The sequence below is a fragment of the Gekko japonicus genome, unplaced genomic scaffold, assembly GCF_001447785.1.
Source record: "Gekko japonicus isolate JY-2015 unplaced genomic scaffold, Gekko_japonicus_V1.1 scaffold522, whole genome shotgun sequence".
Classification (NCBI taxonomy): domain Eukaryota; kingdom Metazoa; phylum Chordata; class Lepidosauria; order Squamata; family Gekkonidae; genus Gekko; species Gekko japonicus.
In genome coordinates, this window is record NW_015169790.1 from 884,285 (window position 1) to 911,339 (window position 27,055).

Sequence of the window (27,055 nt, forward strand, 5' to 3'; positions counted from 1 at the left end):
ACCAAGGAGCCAGCCTAGAGTGAGGGCGCAGAGGGTGTCGGGGAGCAATCTCATTGATGGCTACCAAGAGTCAGCTGTGCCAATCCTCCACAAGCTCATCTAACGAGTTGCCAGGATCCCGCAGGGCCATTTGAATCCACATAGGGTCCATTTGGCTCCATGGGCAAGCTGAAATCTGCTCGCCGCCCAAACAGGGTTGGGGTGAAACATTCAGATGGGCCTTCAGGGCATGCTGGTCCGACCATGGCACTGCTGAGGCAGTGACCCGGTTCACTGTGACCCCTGCCGCGAAGATCAGATTGAGAGTTTGTCTGGCCTGATGAGTGGGAGTCGTTACATATTGGGAGAGTCCCAGCGCCACCACGGATGACACTAGGTCCATCGCCTGAGTAAAGGCCATATCGTCTGCATGGACATTGAAATCACGCAGGACAATCAGTCCAGGGTGTTCCAATGCCCAGCCCGACACGGCCTCCACCAAGAATGGCAGGCTGCTGGCCGGTTCTTTTTTCATCAAAAAACCAAAGATAAAGTACAAGCAAAGACAAGTAGTAATTATGTTTTTTTGTCATAATTATTACTTTATGTTTGGTTTTTAATAATATGTTTTTGCTGTTTTGCTATTTTATTATCTGCAGTATGGGATTATTTTTAAAAGGGAATCTTTTTTGCCTTAAATTTTGTACAATAATGAAAACATTGTCCTCTATTCTTTAAAAAAAATTCAATAAAAAGGTGTTCAATCCTTTTATCTGGGTCACATCTAACTATGGGGCTGGCTATGGTGATGGTGGAGGCCAGATAATAGTTTAAAATGCTAGCTTATCAGTAAGCTGATATTAAATTGTTCAGTAATTTGTCAGTTTTTTGTCAGTTTGGTCAGGTTTTTTTGGAATTTTGGTCAGTAAAATCAGTATTTTTGACTCTCTGACTAGTTTCCACCCCTGCATTATGAATTGTCATCTTCATTTTTAAAAATACACAAAGTATAGCAAAGCAGCCTTTTTGACAGGGCAGATACTGCCGTGGAAAGGCTTTTGGAATTGAAGGATGCAGCACATTATGCTAGCAGTGAAACGTATCTCTGGTGCAGGGAGAAGGCATTTAAAGGGACGGTGAGTCATTTAAATGCCCTTTCCCCCTCCATTGAAAACAATGGAGAATGGGGGTGTCTTCTTTGGGGGCTCATAGAATTGGACCACTTGGTTCAATCTTTTTGATACTTGGGGGGTTTTTTTTGAGGAGAGACATCAGCAGCTATGTTGCAAATTTGGTGCCTCTACCTCAAAAAACAGCCCCCCCACCCCAGATACCCCTGGATCGATTCTCCATTATACCCTTTGGAGACCATTGACTATAATGGCACCCTTAGGGTATAATGAAGCCAAAAAATTTCAAGAATCCCAAGTATTTACTGAATCCCAATACTATACTGGTATTAGGATTCAGGAATATTGGGAAATCCGATATTTTTTGGGCTTAGTATACTCAAACCCAGAAAATACTGTTTTTTCCACACCCCTAGTGGTATTTTGCTCTCTTCAGCGCAGATGCAAACTCAAGCATGCGGTGTGAGCTAAGAGGACTGACACCCCCTTCCCCGGTGACTGCCATTCCGGAAACTCCCTCAGGCAATTATCTACTTCATAAGGAACATTTTCTACAACATCCTGTTTACTATGGAATCCTTATATATTGCAGTGAATTCTTTAGCACACATTTGTTTCACACAGGACATGGACCAGGCCAGTTAGTCTTGTATAAGCTGAGATTATATCCTACAACACACCAAACACTGTACTGTATCTCTACATTACAGAGGCTTGGTAGTGGTAAGTTGTTCAGGAGTCTTGTCCTCAACTTCTGATCTCCTCAGGGAGAAACACACTTGCTGTCAGATAGTGTTGATTTCTTTACAGTGTTTACATTTTAAAAGTAATGTGGAGGACTTGCCATTATTCTGCAGCACAGAACAAAAAACAAATCACTAGATAAGTGCTGGGCCACAGGGAAACTGAAAGTTGATTGCCTTGTTCATTCATATATTCTTCTGTGGAACTGACCTCAGTGGTTATGTCTGTCCAGCTTTGTCTGACTCCTCAAAGACCATTTCTTTGTTCATTTATTCTTTGTTCATTTACAAGCGAAGGTTAGTTTTCAGGCTAAATCTGACCTGTCACAAACCCACCACCTCCATAGCATTGCCAAGTGTGCTAAACTTCCAGGTCAGGGAGCCCACTCCAGGAGATTGATTGGTTTGGCAGGGCAAACAAACAAAAAGGCTGTTGTGAGTCCATACACCTCAGGGTATCACTGCCACCAGCCCCTTTAACTCCCCAGACAGCCAGAGACCAAGAGATCAATCCTTTAGCCCTTCCCAGGTCTAAACAAGAAACCAGCCCTGTAAGGTTGTACACTTACAAAGTGAGTCCCAAAAATAAGTTATTTCAGCACCTGTAGCCAACTTGTATGGAGCTGCGGTGGCTCAAGTGGTTAAGACGCTGAACTGCAGGCTGTGGAAGGTCAGTAGTTCAGTGGTTCAAGACCCGGGTGCCGCAAGACAGGGTGAGCTCCTGTCTCTAGTTCCAGCTCCTGCCAACCTAGCAGTTCGAAAGCAAGAAATTGCAAGTAGATAAATAGGGACCACTTCGGTGGGAAGGTAACAGCGTTCCGTGCGCCTTGGTGTTTAGTCATGCCGGCCACATGACCACGGAAACGTCTTCGGACAGCGCTGGCTCTTCGGCTTTGAAACGGAGATGAGCACCGCAACCCTAGAGTCGGATTCGACTGGCTTTCGAGCAAGGGAACCTTTACCTTTACCTTTAGCCAACTTGTATAGGAATATACAACAAAAACTGAGAATAAAATAACAAAGTTAGATAGCCAACCTAGATACTTAAAAATAAGGGTTCTCTAATCTAGATGTTACTTAGCAAAGAAAAGTCCAAGATAATTTCCAAGTCCAAACTCAACAAGTGTCCAGCCATCATGGCCTGCCCCCAATCAAAAATTTCCCAAGGCTAGTTGTAGTCCAACCAAGAGGGCAAAACTAGAATGAAGACTCTTTTCTTTATGCCTCATGGCACATGCTGACATGATTTAGGCTAGCCAATCAGATGTAGGCCCAATGAAGTGACTCAACTGACCATTGGTTTTACTGACCAGGTGATGTAACCAATCAGGTAAGATTGCCAATTAGTATCTAGTGTTCTGTAGTTACATCAGATCCAATTAACAGCTCCCATAAATCCTTGAGTTAAGAAGATGGAATTTGTAGGCCCGCTTAAGGCAGTCTTGAAACATCAAGGCAGATGAGACACCCTGCACCTGTGAATGCCTCCTGTCCTCCCTTATCTCTCCCTCGCTGTCAGCTTGGCCTTGGTGCTCAGAGAGGAAATTTTTTCCATGGTCTGTAGGCCATGTGCCTGAACCAAAGTTTAAACAAGAGACTATGAAGAGGCCTAGTCTCTTGATGAGCCCCAGCTGAAGCATTAGATTAATTTTTCCCCTTTAATTTTGCTTCTTTGCAAAGTTCTCCAAAACAATTTAGAAATTTTAAAAATATTTAACAAAGGACAGTTAAAATCGATAAAATAAACTATTTAATCAAATCCTATGGAGATGTTTCCATATTTCCAGCATTTCAGCTACAGCATCCAGTTTCTTCATGAATTTTAGCAGGATGCTGTTGGTACTAATTTTTAAAGGTTGCACAACTTAATGTTACTGACTGAAACAATTGTACTTGCCAAATTAAGTCTGTGTTATCATTACTATATAGATGAAGAATATGGAAGAGATTCAGCTCCTCCAACCAAAAAAATCCGCTCATCACCACGGGAAGCAAAAAATAAGAGGCGGCCTGGAAAGAATTCTCAGGAGGACAGGTGAGCTGTGGTTAAGTTCTCTTTTAACTAAGTATGTCAGCTTTCAGAGGTGAAAAAGATAATAGTTTAAAATCAGAAATTTAGAAAATTGGGTGTTTAAACAAATGTTAAATTTCTCATTTTAAAGATTTCCTGGTGAATATTAAATCTGATCACTGGCATGTAAAATCTAGAATTAAATATTAACAATGAATCAGTGGCTGGCTCTATCACACTTAGTTAAAGGCTGCTTTTCTGCATAAAGAACCAATTTACTTGGTTCTTAAAGTATTTACTCTTTACCAATCAAGCATGAACATTTCCTTTTTCATATAACAATCAAACCACCCATAATAATGGATTTAATCTGCCTGGTAACTATCTGCTCTTGTTTCTGGAAAACTCCAGACCATTAGTAGCTCATTCAAGGCTTATATGAGCAAAAATGTTGGGTTTTGTGTTTATAAGATGTGGGTGGGTAGACTAAAGCAGATGAGTTCTGGAAAGGATCAGAAAATCACAGAGGAAAGAAAGACATTTAGTACACAATTCTCTGTACTACTCCTTGCCACTAAAAAGTTTTAGGCTTCTGGGTGCAAGAACGACTTTGTTGGGGAATATTTTGAAGAAAGGCTTTTCTCTGGGTAAAAAATTCAGCTATGCAACAAGAAAATGCAGAACGCATCACAAAAGTACAGAAAGCTGCAGTAAGAGAACTAAGGTTTTGCCATTTGGTGTCTGTGATGGATGGGCAAAGGTCCTGCCCCTTTCTATCAATCACCAGTCCCTTTTTGCCTGATTGGTGTGTGTGCAAACAGCTAGCAGCCAAACAGGACCCATGGAATGCTTGAGGAGCCAGGGGGAAGTGGAGGGAGAAATCAGTTAAACTTCCGGTTCTGTTGCTTTGTGGAGGGGGAAGGGTGATATTCTAAGCCTGGTTTGTGGAGAAAGTAGATTGATATAGTGAATGCACTGAGCTTTCAGAGGGTAAGGTTAAAGAAATCCTTTCTCAAGAGACTTTGTATGTTTCAGATCCTAGCTTCTGAAGAAAGCTGGCTAAAGAGTTGGAATAGCAATAGCTAAAGAGTTGGAATAGCTCACACTCATGCTGTGGGTTTTTATAAGGTTGAGCACATGTCAGTAGTTTTCCTCAAATTTTTGAAAGCTTGGCTGTTAACTGCTCTGTGCACTAAGAAAGTTTTTGTAACAATATTACTGAGTGAACCTAGCTAATGCTGTGTGCTTCAAATGCACATAGTTTCAGGACTCTTTACTGTTTTTCCTGTTTCCCACCATGTCTCCTTTGAAGTTGGGGGGTCATGGCATTTCTCAAACAACACAAGCAGTACAGGAGTGAATAACTGTAATTAACTATAGCCACATTAATTAAGCTGTGGTAAATTTCCTCACATGTACTGAAATAACTAGTTAGAAGCTACCTGGCATCTGTTGTCAGGTGGAGGTTGCAGTAGAGACCACACAGGAAAGACTTCACATCATGCTACCTCTGCTCTGATGTTATGTAAAGTTCTGACCTTCATATTGTAATTCTAAATGCCATTGTTTTGGAACATAATGTGCCTATATTTGTAGATATTTTATTTTTAAGAATTTCTATCCGTTTTTCCTTACTGGCGACTCTGATGTTCCAGCTCACTCATGGCCACGGGCCAAGAGATCTTTGGCTGTGTCTAGACTTAAATATCCCACATCTCATTCAGCTGGCAGAAGTGTTCCCAAGATTCCACTTCCCTGCTAAAAGAGTTTCTGCCAGAAGATGCCTTCTGGTCACACCCTGACAAAATACCTGAAAAGGAGGAGAGAAGCTCAGGCTAGATTTCCTATTCCCCTCCCTTGTTAGCACACTTGTGAAGCCATAAGAACATAAGAGACGCCAATGTTGGATCAGGCCAAAGGCCCATCCAGTCCAACACTCTGTATCACACAGTGGCCAGAAATACCAGTGCCATCAGGAGGTCCACCAGTGGGGCCAGGACATTAGAAGCCCTCCCACTGTTGACATCCCCCCAAGCACCAGGAAGACAGAGCATCACTTGCCCCAGAGTTCATTTCTGCCACAGATTCTCTTTTCATATTGTTAAAAATAAGCACTTTGACATGATTGACTCATTATGGCCTGGCTACACTATACCTGATAAAAGATAGATTGACATATGAGAAGGAACTTGGACAGTGTGCAAGAAAAACTAAAAGGAAGTTGCCAGTTTAAGACTCAATGTTTAGAGCAGTGCACATATTGATAGATAGAGTTTTATATCTTTCGGAAATGTTAGATTCCTCAGGAAATGCCTGCACATCAGAGTGGCTATAAAAACTAATGAACTGTGAAGAAAAATTTGAGTCATGTGCAGACAAAACAACTCTGTCATAATAGGTGATTTTAATTACCCACACATTGATTGGGTCAATATGTGTTCAAGTCAGGAGAAGGAGATTGGGTTTCTAGATACTCACAGTGACCGTGTCACAGAACTTACCAGGGGGAGGCAATCATGGACTTGGTCCTAAATAATGCTCAAGAACTGGTGTAAACATGATAGCGCCAGTTGGGAACGGTGATCATAATGCTATTAAATTTAGCATTTATGTTAATAGGGAGTTGATCAAAAAGACCAGCGCAACCACATTTAGCTTTAGAAGGGGCAACCTCTCAAATATGTGGCTTCTGAAGAAGAAACTGAAAGGGTAAGGAGGGTCCACTCCCTTTGGGAAGCTTGGAAACATTTAAAACGACAGTACTGGAAGCTCAGATAAAATTCATGTTAGGAAAGGTACAAACAGGTATGAAAAAGGCCTGCTTGGTTAACAAACAAAATAGTGGAAGGTAGTGAGAAGGATTCCTTTCAGCAGTGGAAGGCTAGTCCGAGTGAGGTAAATAAAAGGAAATACAGGCTTTGGCAAATAAAATTCAAGTCAGTGATCAGACAGGCAAAAAGGGCCTATGAAGAACATATTGCAAAAACCCAACAATCAGAATTTCTTCCAGTACATTAGAAGCAGAAAACCAGCCAGGGAGGCAGTGGAGATCTTTGGTGACTAAGAGGTAAAAAGATTCCTAAAGGATGATCGGGAAATGGCAGAGAAGCTGAATGCATTTTTGCCTCTGTCTTCACTGTGGAAGATGAGAGATTTTTGCCCACTCCAAAACTGCTGATTTCAGGAGGGGTGTTGATAGACCTGCCTCAGATTGAGGTGATGAGAGAAGAGGTCCTATGACTGATGGACAAATTAAAAACTGACAAATCACCAGGCACAGATGGCATATATCCAAGAAAAATGTCCTTCTGAATAGTTCAGTTTGCAGAATAGGCGAGTAGGGAGGTAAGGCAATCTTGCCCTCTTCCCTCCCTTACATGCAGGGGTTTCCCTTCATTTCCCCTTCCTTTCTGGCTGAGGAGCTGCTTTTATCCATTTTCTTCTTATTAGAAGGTTTATGGCTGTCCCACCCCATCACGTTATTATATTTTGATGCTGGCTGAGCCCAGGGACGAGGGAAGAGACAAGATCCCCTTCTTATACTTCAGAAATAAACAAAATATTTTATTCAACATAGAGGGGGAAAGGTCAGGTGGAATCAGGGGTAAAATGTCTGAGGTGAATCAGTAATAACTCTTGAGGTAACTTAGTAATTTCACAAACTCCAGTTACTATGTTTCTGGAAAGTGAGAGTTTTAAGCTTTTCACAAAGTCTTAGAATCTAAACTTAGAAGTTTAGTTTCAGTATCTGCTAAACACTCCAGTATAAATTCTTGGATTTAGCTGACTCTTCAAGTTTCAGAAGGCAGGGATACACTACCAAGTATCCAAAATCCTCTAAACAAACCAGGGATCACTCCACTCTTTAGAGTTATCTCCCTTTTCAACTGGGCAGGGAATTATTTCTCTAACCTAGAAGTTCTATTCCTTTTTCTGGCCCCAATGGTTGTCCAGAGAAATGGTCTACCTACACCCTCCAGTCCACTAAATTGGTAACTTGGACTCCAAGCAACAGATCTACCCACCCCTTTTCACTATACTGGTAGACCTGGCCTTGGACCATCGCCCTGTGCTGACCCTTAGAAAACACACCAGCGGGGGGTGTGTGTGTGACTCTTGCAGTCTACTTTGGTTACAAACAGGAAGTTGCTTAAACGTTATCAACTTGCCCAAACTACTTATTTATTCAGATATTTATTTCCGTGTGACTCGAGGCAGCTTACAAATCATACTGAAAAGCATAATAGGGACATGCAAAGAAATGTGCTTTTTTTCTTACTGGATTATAGCCTGTGGGGACCATTAGTCAATGGGCCCCATAGGCTATAATGGAGAATCAATCCAGGGATATCTGGGGCGGGGTGGGTGGGCTGTTTTTTGAGATAAAGTACACCAAATTTGTAGCATAGTTGCTGGTGCCTCTCCTCAAAAAAACCCCCAAGTTTCAAAAAGATTGGACCAAGGGGTCCAATTCTGTGGGCTTCAGAAGTAGGTGCCCCCATCCTCCATTGTTTCCTGTGGAAGCTTGGTTGTGAGCTGAAGCAGAAATCCTCTGAGCTGGCCTCTGAAATCCTGTGTGCCAGCGCCCCCTAGTGCAGTTTAGAGGGAACTGGGTCATGAGACCTGTCTTGTGACCTATGTTGACTAATAGATGCTTTTCTGGAGTTGGAAAAGATTGCTAGGGAGACAGGAATGAGAGGAAAATTCTTGCATCCATGGATCATTGGATCCAACCATTGTTTTTTCAGTGGTGACACCAAAGCTATGGAATACCCTCCAAAGGGAAAACAGCATGGTTTATTTTTACTGAGGTAACAAGTAAAAACTGTTCTGTTTCAGTGGGTGTTTAGATTTGATTGAATTTATTATTATTATTATTATTTTGCTAGATAATGGTTTTTGGTGTGTTTTGGTGCAGTTTTTGTGTTATATAACTTGCATTTAAATTTTATATGCTTTTGTATATTTGTCATCATAGTAGTCTTTCTGTTGGTATTTAGAAGATAATGTCAGAATTGTTTTCCTTTATACAGTGAGGACTCCGAAAAAGACATGAAGACAAAAAGAGACGATTCACATTCAGCAGGTAGTTATGCTTTTATTATGGCATAGATAACCAACCAAGGGGGAATGGTGATGTCTAGAACATCATCTGTGATGTTGCTCTATCATAGCTCTTGTCGAAAACCCTAATGTGTCGTGCCCTAAGTAATTTGTAACTGTACCACATTCATTTTCTTGTTTTCATCATTTGCCCATTAACCCGCACTTTTGAAGGCTGAAACAGCTTGCTTTTTCTTATTGCGCTTCTCTGCAGAAGATACATGTTAAGTATCACTGTTTTCTCTCAGATGAAGATTTTGGCAGTGAGGATGATTTAGGAGCAGATGATGGCAAAGCTGATAGTGATTATGAGAGTTCTCAAAAGAACAAAAAAGGGAAAAAAGCCAAACCTGACAAGAACAAACGAGCACCTTCCAAATCCAGGAAAAGAGCTGCAGGTAAAAGTTGTATATCAAAACTGTTGTCACTGATAATTTCAGTATTTTACTGTTGTGTGTACACAGTTCAATTAATACATGTTAATTATTTGGGAGTGTCAAACTTGTGGTCCGGGGGCCAAAACCAGCCCATCCACGTCTTTTATCTGGCCCATGAGCAAGGAAGAGGAGGGTGGTGGTGGCGGCGGCAGCAAGAGCAGTGAAAAGACCTGCATCAGGTTAGCTGGCTGTAGGGTCCATCCCCCTCCCTTCCTCTCTCGGTTAGGCCAGGCTGTGTATGTGTGGCCGCTGCCCCCTCTCCTGTCAGAGGCAGGTGGGTTGCCGCCTCTCTGTCAGTGCGCATGCACACTTCACCTCCTCCACTTCAGCAGCAGAAGCCACCTCCATTACCATTGTCGCTGCCACCTTCTCTGCCTGCCTCTTGCTCTTTCTCCATTGCAATGGCAGAGAGGTGGCTCTTTGGGAGGATGGAAAGAAGAAGGGAGGAAGTCATTATGTGTGATGGTAGTGGTAGGGGGAGCTGTTGATGGAAACGAGCGTTAGAGGAGTAAAGGAATGGGAATGCCAGAATATATCTGGGGGAGGGGAGTAAGGACTGGAGGGTAGGGGCATGAAAGGGAAGGATTGAAGTGCATGCAATGGGATGTGTGGTGGGAACTGTGCTTGGAAAGCCATGGGAGGAAGGAGAAATATAGCTGTTGGGGGAAGGGAAGGCTGTGTGTTTGTGTTGGGGGGCTGGCATGTAAAAGCAGTGATGTAGTTGGAGGCTAATGTCAGACTCCTGCAGCAATCAGATCCAACAACTCTCTTCTTCAGAAGCGAAGTTTATTGGTACAGTATTGGCAGAACATCTACATTCCAGGATCTGGGTTCAAAGAGGTACCTTGATGGCGCGTAGCCAATCAAGGAATTAGGAGGAGCCCGCCCAAAGTAACGGACCCCGGCAACGGGATAGTTCTCAGGGAATGTGTTACAGCTAAGCACTCAAGGTTAGGCACATAAAACATAGAGATAACAGAGTATTGTCAGGCAATAAGAACCGAAAGTTAAAATACCAGGCAGGGGTCCTCCTCCATATATGTCAGCTCCCTGACATCCTGCCCCCCGAATATCACCTTTTCCTGGCTTGTCAGGATACAGGTGGTGAAAGGCACGAATAAGCTTAGGGGCTTTGACATGACAAGCCTGGACCCACTCATTGTGCTCTGGATCAAAGTCCTTCCATTGGATCAGATAGAACAAGGTCCCTTTTTCAGTGTGGAGTCCAGGATTTGAGCCACTTCCTGATGCAGTTCACCATTCATTGTCAGAGGGGGAGGTGGACGCGGTCTCCATGGGTTCAGGCTAGGGTCCCACTTCAGCAACCTGAAATGAAAGATGGGGTGTATATTTTTCAGCAACTTAGGGAGGTCAGGTTCAACAGTCACCTCATTGATTTTGTGCAGCACCTTGAACAGCCCGACATACTTCCACCCCAATTTTTGGCGATGTTGGAGGCCTTTGAGGTGTTTGGTGGACAAGTAGACCGTTTCCCCCACCTGCATGTCCCATATTGGCGCCCTCCCCCGGTCAGCATAATGTTTGTAAGCCTGCTTAGCTTTGTCCAGAGGTTTTTGAATGAGGCTCCATTGTTCATCCAAGCCTTTCCACCAGGTCTTCAGGTCACCGGGAGGGGCACCCAGGCTGGGGCTCGTGGGGAGGGGGTTCCCCTTGTAACCATGCTAAGCCTTTAACAGAGACATCCCAGTGGAGCTGTGCACCACATTATTGTAGCTGTACTCAGTGTAAGGCACAAAGTCTACCCAATCGTCTTGTTGATAGTTTGTGAAGTAGCAAAGGAACTGTTCTACCACCTGATTAACTCTTTCCGTTTGGCCGTCAGTTTCCTTGTGGTAGGCGCTGCTGAGCTCCTGCGAGACCCCCAGTACCTGCAGGAGCTCCTTCCAGAATTTGGCAATGAACTGAGGGGCCCAGTCCGAAATTATTTTACTAGGGGTTGAATGGAGTCTCACTACATTCGCCATGAAGATTTTAGCTAGGGCTTTGACTGATGGGACCTGCTTACACGGGATGAAGTGGGCTTGCTTGGTAAACAAGTCAGTCATGACCCAGGTCACCAGTTTTCCCTTACTGAGGGTCAAGTCTGTGATAAAATCCATGGAAAATAACGTCCCATGGACGGCAGGGGGTTTCCAACGGCTTGAGCTTCCCCGGAGGTTTCCTGGGTCTCTTTTTGCTCATCAGACAAGTCTGGCATGACTCAACAACTAGGGAGAAATCTTTACGTAAGAGCGGCCACCAGAACTGTCTTTGTAAGAGGTGGAGGGTTTTCACCAATCCATAGTGCCCCACTATTCGGGAGCCATGACCCAACTGCAACATCTCGCCCCAAAGGGCTTTGGGAACTAATAGTTTATCCCCCTGGTACCAACACCTGTTGTCGTGGAGAGTAACAGAAGGGTCCCCCTCTACCTCCACTTTATCAGCATCAGATAGCACGGAATGGAGCGATCCACTGACTAAGTCGTCCCCCCCCCCCCCGCCTGAGAGGATGTGAACATAGTGTCAATGACCTCCTCCTGTTGGCTGGCAGGAGGTGCGAGAGGGTGTCAGCAAGGGAGTTAGCTTTGCCCGGAAAGTGGAGTATAAACTGAAATGGAGAAGAATTCCACCCACCGTAACTGTTTGGCATTAAGATGGCCGGGCGTGTGCAAATGTTCTAGGTTTTTATGATCTATCCAGACTTCAAATGGCACTCGCGCCCTCTCCAGCCAATGCCGCCATGTCGTTAATGCAAGTCTAATGGCAGCAGCCTCTTTATCCCACACAGCCCAATTACACCCAGTCGCATTCACACATACGCCATCTTCCCCCAGTTGCAATATGGCCCCGGTCGCATTCACACATACGCCAAGGGGTGCAACTGGCCATCTTCCCCCAGTTGCAATATGGCCCCACCCATCACCACATCCGAATCATCGACTTGTAGTACAAACTTTTTTTCTTCGTCTGGGTGATGTATAATGGGCTCGGAGGTGAACAATGACTTTAACTTCTCGAACGTCTCCTGGCATTCATCAGTCGATTCCAGCCTTGCCCCGGGTTTAGCCCTCTCCGGCCCCTTCCCTTTGGTTTTTAACAGATCAATGAGGGGCAGGGACACCTGGGCAAAGTTGGGGATAAAAGGCCTATAAAAGTTCTAAAATCCGAGAAATGATTGGAGCTTCCTGCGTGTCTTGGGGGGTCCACTACTTTATGGGGTCCATTTCTAGCCCACAGCCGAATATGCGGTAGCCCAGGAAGTCAATCTCGTTTTTGTGGAACTCGCACTTAGACAGTTTTGCAAAGAGTTGATGGTCATAGGGGGTTTGCAGCACTTCCCTCACTAGGGCCACATGGGACTTGATATCTTGGGAATATAAAAGGATATAATCCAGGTAAACAAGGGCCCCATTAAATAGGTGCTTGTGCAACACTTCATTGATCAAGTTCATAAACACCCCAGGTGCTCCCTGCAATCCAAAAGACATCACCAAATACTCGAACTGGCCGAGCGGGGTATTGAACACAGTCTTGTGCTTGTCCCCCTCCCTTATGCGCACCCGGAAATACGCATCGCGTAGGTCAAGTTTAGTAAAGATTTTCCCTTTGGCGGCCTCAGCTAACAAGTCTTTAATCAACGGCAGGGGGTAAGCATTGGATGTGGAGACCGCGTTCAACCCCCAATAATCCGTGCACAACCGCAGTCCCCTGTCTTCTTCCGGAAGAGGACTGGTACGGTGAAGGAGGAGGAGGCAGGTTGAATGAAGCTTCTAGCTAGATTTTTGCCAATGAACTTGCGTAACTCCTCCTTCTCCGCTACACTTATGGAGTACAACTTTCCTTTTGGGCATCTTGTGCCCCTGTAGTATCTCAATGGCACAGTCAGTATTACAGTATTGGGGGGGGAGTTAATCTGCCTCCACCTCCTCAAACACTCTAGACAAATCCCAGTACTCTTTGGGGATGGATCATAACTCCTCCTGTGCTAAGCAGACACGTTCAGGAGGGATGTAGGTTCCTCTCCCCATCCCTCATCCCAGACGTGGACGGTGCACCCCTTCGCTCCATTTAACATGCAGGTCATGGTCTTGGAGCCAGAGGTTTCCCAGCACCAGCAAGAATCGGGTTAGGGGAGTGGTGACAAAAGTTCTTTGCTCCCAATGAGACCCCGCCCTCATGATTACGGGTACCGTTTGGTACTTGCAAGCCTCCTTCGTGGAGGAACCATCCATTTGCGTAAATACAAGTGGCTCCAGGAGCTTTTGGATGGCTATCCCCAACCCTGTGACAATTGATGGACTGATTATATCTCGGGCGCAGCCAGAGTCTATCAGTGCTCACACCCGGACTTGGGTTCCCATCTCAGGGTTTACTAGGGTCACAGTCACGAGGGGGGGGGTAGTTGCTCACTGCTTTTGGTGCTACCGACGCTTGGACCTGCTTGCTCGCGCCTCTCACAGCAGGTCCTGGCCTTTTCCCGCCAGCTGGGGCATCTTCTCCTCGCTGGACGAGGTCTTGGTGGCTGAAGTCCCCACCTGGAGAGCCTTGGGTTGCTTGGGTCGTATGGCCCCTCCTTTCTTTGGGGTGTCTCCAGTGCTCTTCTCCCCCCCCCCATGGTCCCACTTGGGGGAGAGTGGCCAGACAGGAGGCGGCGTAGTGGCCAGGTGCACCACATCGGAGGTGCAAACCCAGGCACATTCGTTGCTCCTGGGCAGGCTCCGTAGGCTTTGGTCGGGGGCTCTTCATGCCCCCCCCCCCCCGGGGTCTTGGATCCGCCTCCCCTTCCCAGGGAGTAGATCATCTGGCATCAGCTTCATGGATCCAGGCCGTCATGGTCTGCAGGTTCTTGTTGCGTAACAGTCCTTCCAGGATTTGGTGGTTGAGCCCCAGTTGGTACTGCTCCGCTCTTGGATCTTGGAGGCATACATTTTGAATTCATCCAAGTACTCCCTCACTGTACTGTTGCTTTGCTTCAGGGCACGGATGCCATTGCGGGCTTTCTCGATTTCCATGGGATCTTCGTTTTGCCTCCTAAGGGCCCACATGAACGCTTGCACGTCGCGGAGCTCCGGGCTCTGTAAATTATTCAAGGCCATGTACCAGTCGGCTGCTTGCTCTCGAAGCTTGCTTTTAATGTAGTCCACCCAGTGTTTGTCCGTTGGGAACAGGTGGCCCCAGTCTCGCAGGAACTTGCGCACAGGGTGAAGAAAGCCAGCTTGTCTGGCTCGCCATTGAACATTGCGTCAAGCAGCTCTTGGACCCTCCAATGTGGATGCAGGGGCTGGTACTGGAGCGGGGCCCACAGGTTGCCCCCCTGGCGGTGCTTGTGCTGGTACCCCTGGCTTCCCTGCAGGCGGCACTTGCCTCAGGACCCCAGCTCCTACGGGGACAATCTGCACTCCAGCGGGAGCAGGAGGCCCCTGCAGCGGGTTGGCTTGAGCCCCTCCCTTGGCTTGCCGTCGCAGTCCCACTTCATACTTTACTGGAGTGGAGACCAGTTGAGGTAGCCCCATCAATGCCTCTGTTAACTCCTGGCACAGTTCTTCCTGTATCAACAACAACAGGTTTTGGAGTTGCTCCAGGCGATCTTCTCTCGGCTCCCTGGTCATGGCGGCGCTTCCCACCATCACTCCCTCCATCCCTTGGAACGCTGCAGTCATTTGAGGGCGAACCGAGGTACTCCATGTCTCGCGGGTCACTTCCGTAAACTGGGACCAAGCGTAAGAGTCAGGGTTCTGCCAGAACCGACCCAGCAGGGGTAGTTCGGAGCCTCCAGTAGCCTCAGCTACCGTCACAGGGGGGTTACTGGTCACTGGGGTTTCCCCCTTGGTAGTGGTGGGCATGTTCCCACTTACTTCGCCTTCATAGCTGGGTGCAAAAGCAGGAACTATAGTGAGTCTTAACACTCTGTCAGACTCCTGCAGCAATCAGATCCAACAACTCTCTTCTTCAGAAGTGAAGTTTATTGGTATAGTATTGGCAGAACATCTACATTCCAGGATCTGTGTTAAGACTAACAGAAAAGGCGCGGGGATGGGAGATATACTGGGTTCAAAGGGGTACCTTGATGGCGCATAGCCAATCAAGGAATTAGGAGGAGCCCGCCCAAAGTAAAGGACCGGGCAACAGGATAGTTTTCAGGGAATGTGTTACAGCTAAGCACTCAAGGTCAGGACCATAAAACATAGAGATAACAGAGTATTGTCAGGCAGTACAAACCGAAAGTAAAATACCAGGCAGGGGTCCTCCCTATATGTCAGCTCCCTGACAGCTAAGGTAAAACAGGAATATTGAGCCACCTTATGGACTTAATGAGATTCTGGTGCATCGTTCCTATTTTCTAGGCATCTGTACCTTGCTTTTCTTCCCAAATGGGATCCCAAAGCAATTAAGAGCCAGTTTGGTGTAGGGGTTAAGAGCGGGGGACTCTAATCTGGAGAACCAGGTTTGATTCCCCACTCCTCCAGATGCAGCCAGCTGGGTGACCCTGGTTCAGTCACAAGTTCTTTCAGAGATGTTCTCTCACGAGAAGTTCTCTCAGAGCTCTCTCAGCCCCACCTACCTCACAGGGGTATCTGTTGTGGGGAGAGGAAGGGAAGGAGATTGTAAGCTGCTCTGAGACTTCGAGTGAAGGGTGGGGCATAAATCCAACTCTTCTTCTTCTACAAATATCGTTCTCATCTGTGTTGTTCTCACAACTGTGCAGGGTACGATAGGCTGAGAAAGTGATTGGCCCAAAGTCACCCAGGAACGTCTGTGGCAGAGTGGGGTTTATGAACCTGGGTCTCCCAGTTGTTAGTTCCCATGCTCGAACCTCAGCTCCTTGGGGTGTATGTATGTCTTTGTGGAAGGTCAGGTCTCTAAGTGGGACTGAAGTGCAAGGAAAGGAGTGGTCAGTGGGAGCAGACTTGGGATTTGAAGGAGGGTGGATTGCTGTGGGTGCATCACACACAGTTGGTGGGAGAAAAGGGCTGATTTAGGAGTTCTGGTCATTGGCAGGTTACTGGTGAGTCTGTGGAGGGTTCGTGATTGTTGTGGTGGATTGAGCACAGTGGCTGGAGTTGTTTGGAGAGTTTATATTATATGTGTACATTTTGGGTGGGCCTCTCTAAGTGGGGGGGGGGGAACCCTGCTTCACACACAAAAATGCTTTCAGGGTTGCAGAGAAAAAAGTTGCTGATCTAGTATAGTGGGGAAGGGTATTTTCAGAGAGGGAAGAGGACCCCTGGGATTACTTGTGCCAGGGAGGGGAGATGGACAGGAAAAGTTTCTCTAAGGTGGAAGGTGTACTCAAGGCAGATTACATATAGTGAGTCGGTAGAGTCGACAAAATGGGACGTTCACACTGCTCCCCACCTACCAATGAAAGGATGCCACAAATCGCAGGCAGGTGAGAGCAGTGTGATGCTGTACAAATATAAGCAGCAGATTTTACCCTTAATTTAAGGCTTTTGCTTTTAAAATTCTGTTTGTGTTTGGGACAGTGTACATCTGTGGACAGCTCTTTTCTGTAGTGAATGTTAGTGAATCAAAAATAAGTTCTCAGTTTACAGGTACACACCTAAGCAGCAAACTCAAGGTTGCTACAGCCCAGACATTTACTCCAGATTTTGATGCAGTAATTCAGAGCAAGAGGTGTCAGTTATCAAAGAGTGTTAAATAAAGGAAATACTGTAAGAGTGTTAAGCATGTTTTTATTTTGTGAAAAAATCGTTAGTTGAGTTTTCCTGTGTCTTTTATAACGTTTATATCTCTAGTACCTGGCATTACATTTTAAAGCACACAGCCCAGGCCAGCAAAGTGACATTTGTGTCAGATCTGGCCGTTGTAACAAATGAATTAAACACTTCTGATCTAGATAAAATGCTTTGTAACATTTTCAGATAATGTATTTCCAGGAAAATCGATAGGATCCATACCTTAATGAACCAGGTTTCCATCCACCCACTACGTATTATGTCTGAATGAAAGACTAGTAAAAAGCAAAGGTTGAGCCAGTTCAATAACAGATTGTCTCAGTGCTTGAGATGCTTTGAGCTTAAATAAATTTACTTATGTGACTTCCGTTGGATTGACAGTTGAACCTTTCTGTGTCCTTTTCTATTTACCCGTCTCCTTATCCTAATTCTGTGTTGAAACATCTAATAGAGCTTTTGTGGCTTAATTAGCACATAACATCTGGTTTTGTTCAGATGTTTTCTTCTGAAAACAAAGAATTAGGCTTTCTCAAAAACCTTTGCTTAGGTGAAAGAGACAGAAGGAATGGGAATTATACTCTGCAAAAGCAGCAGGGACCTTTAATTAGCCCTTCTTCTGACTTGCAGCATTGTGCAAACAGCAGCACTCTTTTCCCCTGTCAACCACAACTCAAAGCACCCTTTGGTAATTCTTCCAGTTACCTGTTGGTATATTCTAGTGCAGGTGGATCCTAACCTTTGGTCTCATGAAGTAAGATCATTTGATTATAAATACCATCTTTTTGATGCACTTTCCCTATTCTCTGATCCTTGGAGAATATTTAGTTTAAAACCATTCCAGAGGGCAAAACTTTATGATGAACCAGTAAAGCCATTTGATTATGTAAGTTAAAATAGGCAAATTGTTGTTTTATGCAGTGTAAGGAATAGGCTTTGATTAAATAAAGGAAGACGGTAAAACTGCTTATGAAATATTTTTATAAATATGAAACATGGCTGCCACTTCATGTATTTGTGAAATTGTTTGATTGGTTTTCAGTAAATTTTGGCTCATCAGACAAATAAAAGCAAGTGGATGTTCCATGCTTTCCTCAAGCAGCAGTTTGTGCTTTCCCAAAAGCCACTGCTGAACAAAATTCCATGTGACATGGAGATATGGGAAGAATGGAGAACTAGGAGGTATCCCCCCCCCCAAAAAAAAAACCCTGCCATGCTCTTATATGGGCAGAACAAGTGTTTGCCCTATACCATTCTTTTCCTGCCCCAGGTCCCCTAGCTGAGGCTTTCAGGAGAAGAGCTCAGGAAGCTGCTGGAGGGAGGAGAAAGTGTAGAAGAACTGCTTTCATAAATTCCTTCTGTTTGCAGGATTAATAACTAAAGAAAAAAGAATAGGGCAATTGCATAATACCAACTAGCAAATAAAACATTGTAAAGCATTATAACAGCAACATTTAAAAGACTACAAGGCTGGGCAGTCAGAGCTAAGAGTATGGAGACCAGGTGGATATTTTGCACTGAGATGTCTCCAGAATTACTGTCAGTCTGATATGTTTGGTGTCCAGTAAATCGTGCTATGATTAGAGAAACATTTTGTAGCAGCTCATGGTTTTTCCTACCCCACATTAGTATTGTCCATCTTCAGTGTTCTTTGGTGATTTTGTAACAGATGACAGTGAGGATGAGAAAGAAGACCACAAAAACGTGCGTCAGCAGAGACAGGCAGCATCCAAAGCTGCTTCCAAGCAACGGGAAATGCTCATGGATGATGTGGGCAGTGAAGAGGAAGAGGAGGAGGAGGAGGAGGCATCATTCCAGGAAAGTAAGTGGGGCTAACTGGCACGCAAGCACACTGAGAATAGAAATGGGATTGACAAACTGGCTGTATTTTATGTGCTGTCCAGGGTAAGCTGGTCAGATAGACAAACACAATACTTTGACTACTAAGTGCAGACTACTGGCAGTTGGCAACAAAGAGAGGAAAAATTTAAATCCTCAGTTCAGGGCACCAAATCTTTTCAGACATGTCAAAAACTTTTTGAAAATGTTACTACCTTGTGACGGTATTTCTATTAGTAAATTCACAATGAAGTCAAGGTTGCCATATTCGTCACTGTTTTATCTTCAGCACTGGACAACTAACTGAACAGGCCATTTGATTATAAATACCATCCTATTTGGCTTTATGATACTCCAAAGGATAAAATCCCCTCTTGTGCTCATCATTAGAATTTACCGGCAATTTAAAAAACAGAATGTTAAAATATGTAGCTTTTGCTTTCTAATTTGTCTGTGTGAATTAACAGACATGTGCTCTAAAAGGAGAACGTTGGGGGCCAACTATGAAATTTGCAGTGAATGTGTACTAATAAACACAGAAACCCAGTGAATCAGTGAACTGATGAACTGGATGAATCATGGACACCTGGAATCAAAACATGGAAGCTGTATAGTACTGCTGTGTATCCATATGTAATAAGATACTGGTATTGGCTTCAGAGAGCACTTCTACAACTTGCTACAAGATGGAAGACCATATTGAACAAGAAAACAGTCAGGCTGGTATGGGCATTGATGTAGAATCTACAGCAGCTAGTACAGGAAATGTTCACTCTGAATCTACATGTAGTTGTTCTTGAGGAATGGAGAAATTTACTTCTGCCACTAATTAACGTAAGTGCTGCATGGCACCAGTCATAAAGCAGATTTACATGAGAAAAAACTGAGGCAAAGAAGTCGTGATTTCTCCCAAGTTCTAGCAAGTATATTACAGAATATAGAAGCCAAGAATACTGACTCCTATCCCTTGATCAACCTACCAGATTCTCTCCCTCATTCTGTCTCCCTTCCAAGTGATCAAGGACAGCCCTTCTTAGAGACATTTCATTCCTCTCTCTCTGCACAGAAGATTCTGGCAGCGATGAAGACTTCCTTGTGGAAGATGATGATGATAGTGACTATGGCAGTTCAAAAAAGAAGAACAAAAAAGTGGCTAAGAAATCCAAACCAGAAAGGAAAGAAAAGAAAATGCCTAGGCCCAGGCTAAAGGCTACAGGTGAGCTCAGCTTGCTTCAAGTTCTTATTTTGCCCTGTTGGCAATCACATAATGGAGTTTTGCTTGAAAGGTCAGTTTCAAATACTTGTTCAACTAGCATTCTGTTCAGATGAACATACGTGGCAATCTCTTTAACACAGAACTGATGTACAGTAAAGTATGGATTACTCCTATTTTCAGAGATTAAAAGGATTTAGTGGCTGAATCAGGATGGGATTCTTAGACTTCCTAGCTGCCAATATTGTGTTCAGACCACTTGCCAGTGCTGATTAAAACAGGTGATGTTTTGAGCCTACCAATCCCTGTGACGGTCTCCTTTTATCCTAATAGGAATGAAAATAAGACGATTAATGTTAACATAAACCCAGGTGCACCGGACATATACACACACTTGTGGGGGGGAGGATCTCCGTTTCCTTAAGCCTCGCCCTTAGGAAGGTGCCGTGATCCCCTTCATTTGGTGTCTTGGATTAAATAATTTCTTAAATAGATGGATCACTGTTGTGCCAACTGTACATTTCTTAAATATACAGGGTGTGTTATGCTCGTGGGACAAACAAGGTGATAGTGTTCTTCTCTCACATGAGCAGGATGAATTCAAGAACCAATGTCTGTACAGCAGCTGTGTTCAGAGAGCCTAAAATAAAATAAGATTAGAAAAACTAAGCTGCTCATTATGTAGGTGTGCAGGGCCTGATTCCCTCTCCAGAAAGGCTGTGTGGCCTTTGTTTTGTGGTGGGTCAGTCTGTATTGGAACTCCTGCTTTCATCACTGTAAGCTCTTAGAACTGATGCTTGCCTTGCAGCTATTCCCAGCAGTGATCATTGCTTCTTCAATATCTATTCCATGGAACAGAGCAGAAATGTTTCTAAAGTCTCTATAAGAATCTAAAAGATATCAGTCTCATATTTATCATAGGCTTTGGATTTTAAAATAATAGTTCTTACTAGGTAAATAATAATTCTAACTAGCTGTGACTTGACAGTACTTTCCACCACAGATTTAATAGGGCAAGTTTATTTGTAAGATGTAATTACCTTTTGGTGCTTTCCCTTCCCCCCCCCCACAGTTACGCCAAGTCCAGTGAAAGGCAAAGGGAAGATAGGTCGTCCCTCAGCTTCAAAGACATCAAAAGAAAAAACCCCATCTCCAAAGGATGAGGATGAAGAGCCTGAAAGTCCTCCAGGAAAGAAGAAATCAATTAGTCCTCCTCCAGAGAAGTCTGGGGATGAAGGGTCCGAAGATGAAGTCCCCTCTGGTGAAGATTAAATGGTGGTGTGGGAAAGAAACTTTTTTTGGAAGAGGAAGGAAAAGAGGATATACTTAGGGGTAGAACATGGTTTTGGTTGTGGCTTGACTCATGGGCTGTGAATGCCACCTTTACTTTAGCTGTTTTAATAGTACAGTATTTTCTTTTCTTTTTTTAAAGAGAATCCTTACACAATAATGTTTTGATGTCACAGTCTCTACAGGCCATTCCATTCTCCCCAACCAAATCTGAAAGCCATTTAGACTTAATTTAACAGCTTACTAAAGATTATATTTTTGGAGGCTTACTGCAGTTGTAAAGCAATAAGATTGATGCTGTCACTTGGAGATCATCACTAACAAAATAGAATAGGTGTTCAAAAGCTGAGAAAGTTCTTCTAAGGCAACTATTGCTTAATTGAATCCAAAATGCATATTATTGCGTATAGCATTTCTGATTAAGAAAATTCATCCTTAATGAATAACTTTTATTATTTGAAATTCCATCAAGGGTTCTTGAAGTTCCAATATTCTGAATGTTGGGTTCCACAATTCTATTTTTAATAGCCAAGATAATTTGAATGACTATGTGGCCTGTTAAGTATTTAAGTCTTTAGAGTTAGAAAAGAGCCTACCTGTTCACACTGTGGTATCTTTTTTTCTGGTTAGGTTAGTGTTCTGTCTGGCCAAATAGCATTCATTTTCTTCTGATACTTGTTAATTTTGAAACTCCTGTTTTTTATGCTTTTAAAATATCTTCATAAAAATTAAAATTTGGATATGGGAAGATTCCTAAAACAACCATCCAATGAGTCATGGCTGAAATGTTTCTTTTCCCTTTTATCCTCCATAGGTAAACTACACAGCTTCCATCAAGAGGTGATATAATTTGCCCTTACCCATTGCTTAGCGCTTAGTTTCTGCTCCTTACAGTGTGGATTGCAGTTCATGCTTCTCCACTGCCAGGTCTTGCATACCTAGGCTAAGTAAGGAACAGGGTGAAACTAGATGAGATAGGAGATGAAGGCCTTAACAGTATAGTAAAATTGTGGCACATCACAAAACTAGGATATCCTGCCAATGTACAGTACATTTCAAAGTGGGTGAGTGCTGTCATTTAGATGACCTCTAAATGATTTGCTACTGCCAGTTTAAACACAAGTTGAATTTTGCCCTTTTGTCCTAGATAAAGGAATTGCAGTATTTACTATAAATTGGGAGTGCCACCAGCTTTGTTTTTCATGTTGTACAATCATAATATACACCCTCAACCAATCACAACTGAACAAATTGAAAGTGAGCGATAGTCTTGTGAAGGCAGATTCTTTGACTTCTCCTACATGTTCTCTGTGATTAAAAACCAAGTAGATTCTGTTCACCAGTGTAGTCTTCAAAGAACATGCCTGCCTGGGTAGTATTGGAAAGCCAAAGCAAAGAATGCAAAAGCAATGAATTACCACGACTGTGTTTTCACAGTGGTGGCATGGGTATGTGTTTTCAGCAGCTCAGTTCATGTCTCCATGATTTTCTCTGTAAATCGGTTTGGAAGTTTAGCTAAGCAGTACAGGTTCACTCTGCTTGAAGTGTCCATTTTGATCAACATGTTGTCTTAAGTATTTTCAATCCTAAAAAAGTGGAAATACTCTGTTCTTTCCTGGGTTGAAATCTAGTCAAATAGTAAATCTGGACAATTTATCCAAAGTCCAAAAGTTATCTATCAGGATATTCTGAGCATGAAAATTATAGTTCTCTATTTGGCATGTTCAGTCCTTAATAGTTATATCTCATATAATACTTTATGATCTCATTTTGTTTGGGTACTCCAAATGTGCAGGTTTCAGAGTGATTACTCATGGAATCTGAACGTAGCTGATTTAACTGCTGATTTATAATTGTTCCAAAGAATGTGCTGCTTTTTTTTCTTTAACAAATATAACTATGTACAGACTAATAAGCATTCGGAAAGCCATTGAGATTTCCCCACTTATTCTCACTTCACTTAAGTATTTAAACCAGTGATACAGTATATGTGCCTGATATCATGTACAGGTTACTTGTACACTGGATCTCAGAACATAAACTCTCTTCCCATTCTTTCTAATTGCCGTTGTGTATGTCCCCATAGAAACAAAACTCTTAGGAACCTCTGCAAATTCTAAATTTTCATATAGTTAATAAATGATTGCTCTCCCCCCCTAGACACTCACTTCTGTATTTTTTGGAGCCTGAAGGAAAGTATCTTCTCTGCAGTTAATATAACAGTAATGAAACAATGTCAATATTTTAATATTTTACTGTGTTTTACAGAAATTCACATTATCTCTCTCTCTGTGTATATCAATTTTGTATGCATTACAACTATTCCATCCCTAAAGTATCAGGTCAGTTTTGTTCCATGTAAACACCAGTGAAACAAAGCATTCTACTCCAATATGTATTAATCACTCTACTTCAGTTGCTTCCTGGGAATAGCGGATTAATAATGCCCTAATTTAATTAGCTTATTTCATGTGAATTTGCTGGAAAACCAAAAGGGAATGTGTTTAGTGTATCTAATAAAAGCTTTGCAAGCAGTTGGGAAAGCAACGGAGACAGAAACGAAATTTCAGTAAGGCTTTTGGAAGGGTGCTTGCAGTTTTCCTTTTGGATTTGACCAGGTAATGGTTGCCGTGGTGCTGAAGAAACAGCCTACACATGTTAACAGCCTGCACACATTAACAATATCCAAATACCATCTTTATGGTGGCTTTTCTCTTCAGTATAATTTTTAGAGGCAGAGCAAAGAAACTTAAAAGCAGGAGTTTAGAGTGATTGGTTTGATCTAATATGGAAATTAGATGTTAGGAGTAGTGGGGAAATTATATACATTCAAGTGGTCTGTAAACCCTTCTGGAGTAATTACAAGGGTTGATGTAGAATATTCAGATATTCTCAGTCATAATGTGATTGCACCAAGTAGTGAAACTGTTAAATTATGTCGATTGAAGAGATTTTTTAAATTGATTTTAAAAGCTATTGCCCCAAGTACAATAAACAGCTAAACTAAAGTGGAGTTGAGAAAGGGGAGAGAGTTATAACATGCTGGAAGCTTATGAGCTGTAGAAATTGGTGCTTTGCTTTATGTAATTTTTCTGTGGAGTGTTTATTTTTTATAACAAATCATAATGTTGGCACATGATTTTATAAAATAAAAGGAAATTGATTTCCATGATTTTAGGTATTTCGGAAGTGATATTAGTACTTGTGGGGGTGACTTTTTCTTTTAAGTAGTTTCATTGAATTAGGCCCTGCCTGTGTGGCTTGGATCCAGCTATAGCTGAAATCTGATGACCTTTGCCCCCATTGCATTTGGAACAAACTACTTGTGGAATTTGGGGGCTAAATGGGAGTTGTGAAACTGGATAGTGAATCCCTGTTGTGTGTGTGAGATAATTGGTCATGAGTGATATGTGCAAGGCAGAAGTTAGAAAGGTTCTTAAAACTTGGGTGCTCTATATAATAATTTGGGGGCCCATAGTTTAACACAACCCAGGTAACTTGGGGATTCTTTGTCTCCCCCCAACCCTCATATAGATTCTCTGCTTCACTGGGTAGTTCACATTTTGTTGTTCTCTACTACTCTCTTTTGTAACCCTGAAAACAGATGCTTCTCTTCAAGTCTGTTAAAGCATTCACTAAATGATCTTGATTGTTGACCACTGTTGAAAATATCCATTGCTCCACCTGCCCTTGTACAAAACTGTAGAGAATGGAATGGCTCCATCAGTTTGAGCATGTTTGGTGTGACTGCAAGGTATCATTCTGCACATGCTTTGTATAACTGGGGAGGGGATTTTTTTAATAGGGGTTTCAGGCAGAACAGTACACAAACTTGCTTAAGCCACAATAATATGACAACCCCTTCAAGTATTTGTGTGTGTGCGCGCGTGTGAGAGCGAGCGAGCGAGCATGTGTGTATGCATGTTTGAATGTCTGACAACTTAATGTGTTTTAGAAATTTGTGAATTTTACTTTTCCTGCAGAAACACTTATTACAAAAGTTGTATATAAGAGAATTGCATAATTTGTTTACCGAGAACATGTCACAGTAAAACCCTGAACTAATTCTCAGATATAAAAATACTCCCAAGTGAGGCAAGTGCCCTTAGCCTCACCTAGGAATTGCTGAAATGGAATGCAGTAGATGTTTGTCTTGGGTGTTCAGTACCCTGTTGGGCCCTGTGTCTCCTCTTGATATTTTCATGAGTGGCCATGGAAAGAGGCTGCTGACTATAATACTTGGCTTCTGCTAGTCACCTATCTGAAGGAATATTGGTAAACAAGGTACCATGGTCACCAGTCCTGATAATAACCAGTTGGGTTGTTAGTCCCTTGACAATGAAATCTGCAGCATGGTACTGGGAATTCAGTTTGAATGTAACATTAATGCTTTATTTAAAAATGCATTTTTAAAGGGGGGGTGAAGTGAACATGATGTTGTTGACCATGTTCGTGAATTATAGATGCAACATACATTGGTAGAATTGTGTGATGGTCTTTTGTGCTACTTAATTTTACATATTCCAGTCTCTGTATGTACTTGCAATTAAAAAAAAAATTAACAATCCCTGCTTTGCTTTTTATTGAAGGGTTCCCAGGAGTGCATATCTGCTCCTGAGCTCTGTTTTAAGTATGTGTATCCTTGGCTTGTATTTTGTATTAAAAGAGAACATGGAAAGAACCCTTTATTGTTCAGCATGTTGGAATTGTGTCCCTCTTGTTTTTTTCCCCCTCTTCATCTTTTTTTGAATATATTAAACAACTTATTCTTCTGTATCTTATTTTCTTTTGTAAACTTTTTGGTTTTGTTTAAAAATGGCTTTATAAAAGGGCTTTTATAACCCATACATATGCCTTCTGTGGTTTTTCCACTTTGAGAGCCTAGTAGCTATTTTGCATTTGCTTTGTTAAAACACTAATAGTCTGCAAATAATCTCAGATTCTGTGTTGAGACAGTCTACTTTGTGTTTTGAAGATTTAACACATACTTTGCACATTTTTGAGGGAACAGAAGAATTTGAGATTCTTTTGGAATTGGTGATGGAAATGTGGTCAAGTCACAGCTGACTTATGGCCACCCCATAGGGTTTTCAAGCAAGAAACATTCGGAGGTGGTTTGCAGTTGCTTGCGTCCTTGTCATGGCCCTGGTATTCCTTGGAGGTTTCCCATCCAAGTACTAAACAGGGCCAGCCCCGCTTAGCTTCCGAGATCTGACAAGGTCAGGCTTAGTCAGCTTTTCTACATGGTATGGGGCAGCTCCAGATTTGAAATAGATTTGGTATTCAGTTGAAAGGTGACACCTCACCCATATTTGAACTTTATACTGATACTAGAGTGCTACAACAAGTAGCGGAAGACAGGAAGGCCTGGCGGGAGCTGTCCATGGGGTCGCGAAGAGTCAGACTCGACTGTGCGAATGAACAACAACAACAAGAAGTAAATCAGTATGTATAAGTGCTCTGTAATACGAGATTGGATCCTGTGCTCGGCTGGCATAGAAAGGACTTGCCTTCCCTGTGAGCTCTGAAAAGGTGGTGCTGGATGTTGGGGCACATAAAGTCATGGATGAAATCTTTCCCTCCTGCCTCTTGTGCCAAAAGAAGGTCTGTTGG

General features: G+C 43.1%; 1 protein-coding gene across 2 annotated transcripts in view; it reads left to right on the forward strand.

Moving 5' to 3' along the window:
* Positions 1-26,281, forward strand: part of NUCKS1 (nuclear casein kinase and cyclin-dependent kinase substrate 1) — a 40,131-nt gene extending 13,850 nt beyond the window's left edge. The window contains exons 3-8 of one of the 2 annotated variants that reach the window (XM_015417020.1): positions 3,782-3,887; positions 8,897-8,949; positions 9,215-9,364; positions 18,770-18,922; positions 20,006-20,155; positions 21,225-26,281. In XM_015417020.1, coding sequence (XP_015272506.1) covers positions 3,782-3,887; positions 8,897-8,949; positions 9,215-9,364; positions 18,770-18,922; positions 20,006-20,155; positions 21,225-21,424 — 812 coding nt within the window. In that variant the 3' untranslated portion in view covers positions 21,425-26,281. The remainder of the gene's footprint in view (positions 1-3,781; positions 3,888-8,896; positions 8,950-9,214; positions 9,365-18,769; positions 18,923-20,005; positions 20,156-21,224) is intronic. The other variant, XM_015417021.1, reaches the window with a different exon arrangement.
* Positions 26,282-27,055: the final 774 nt, after the last annotated feature.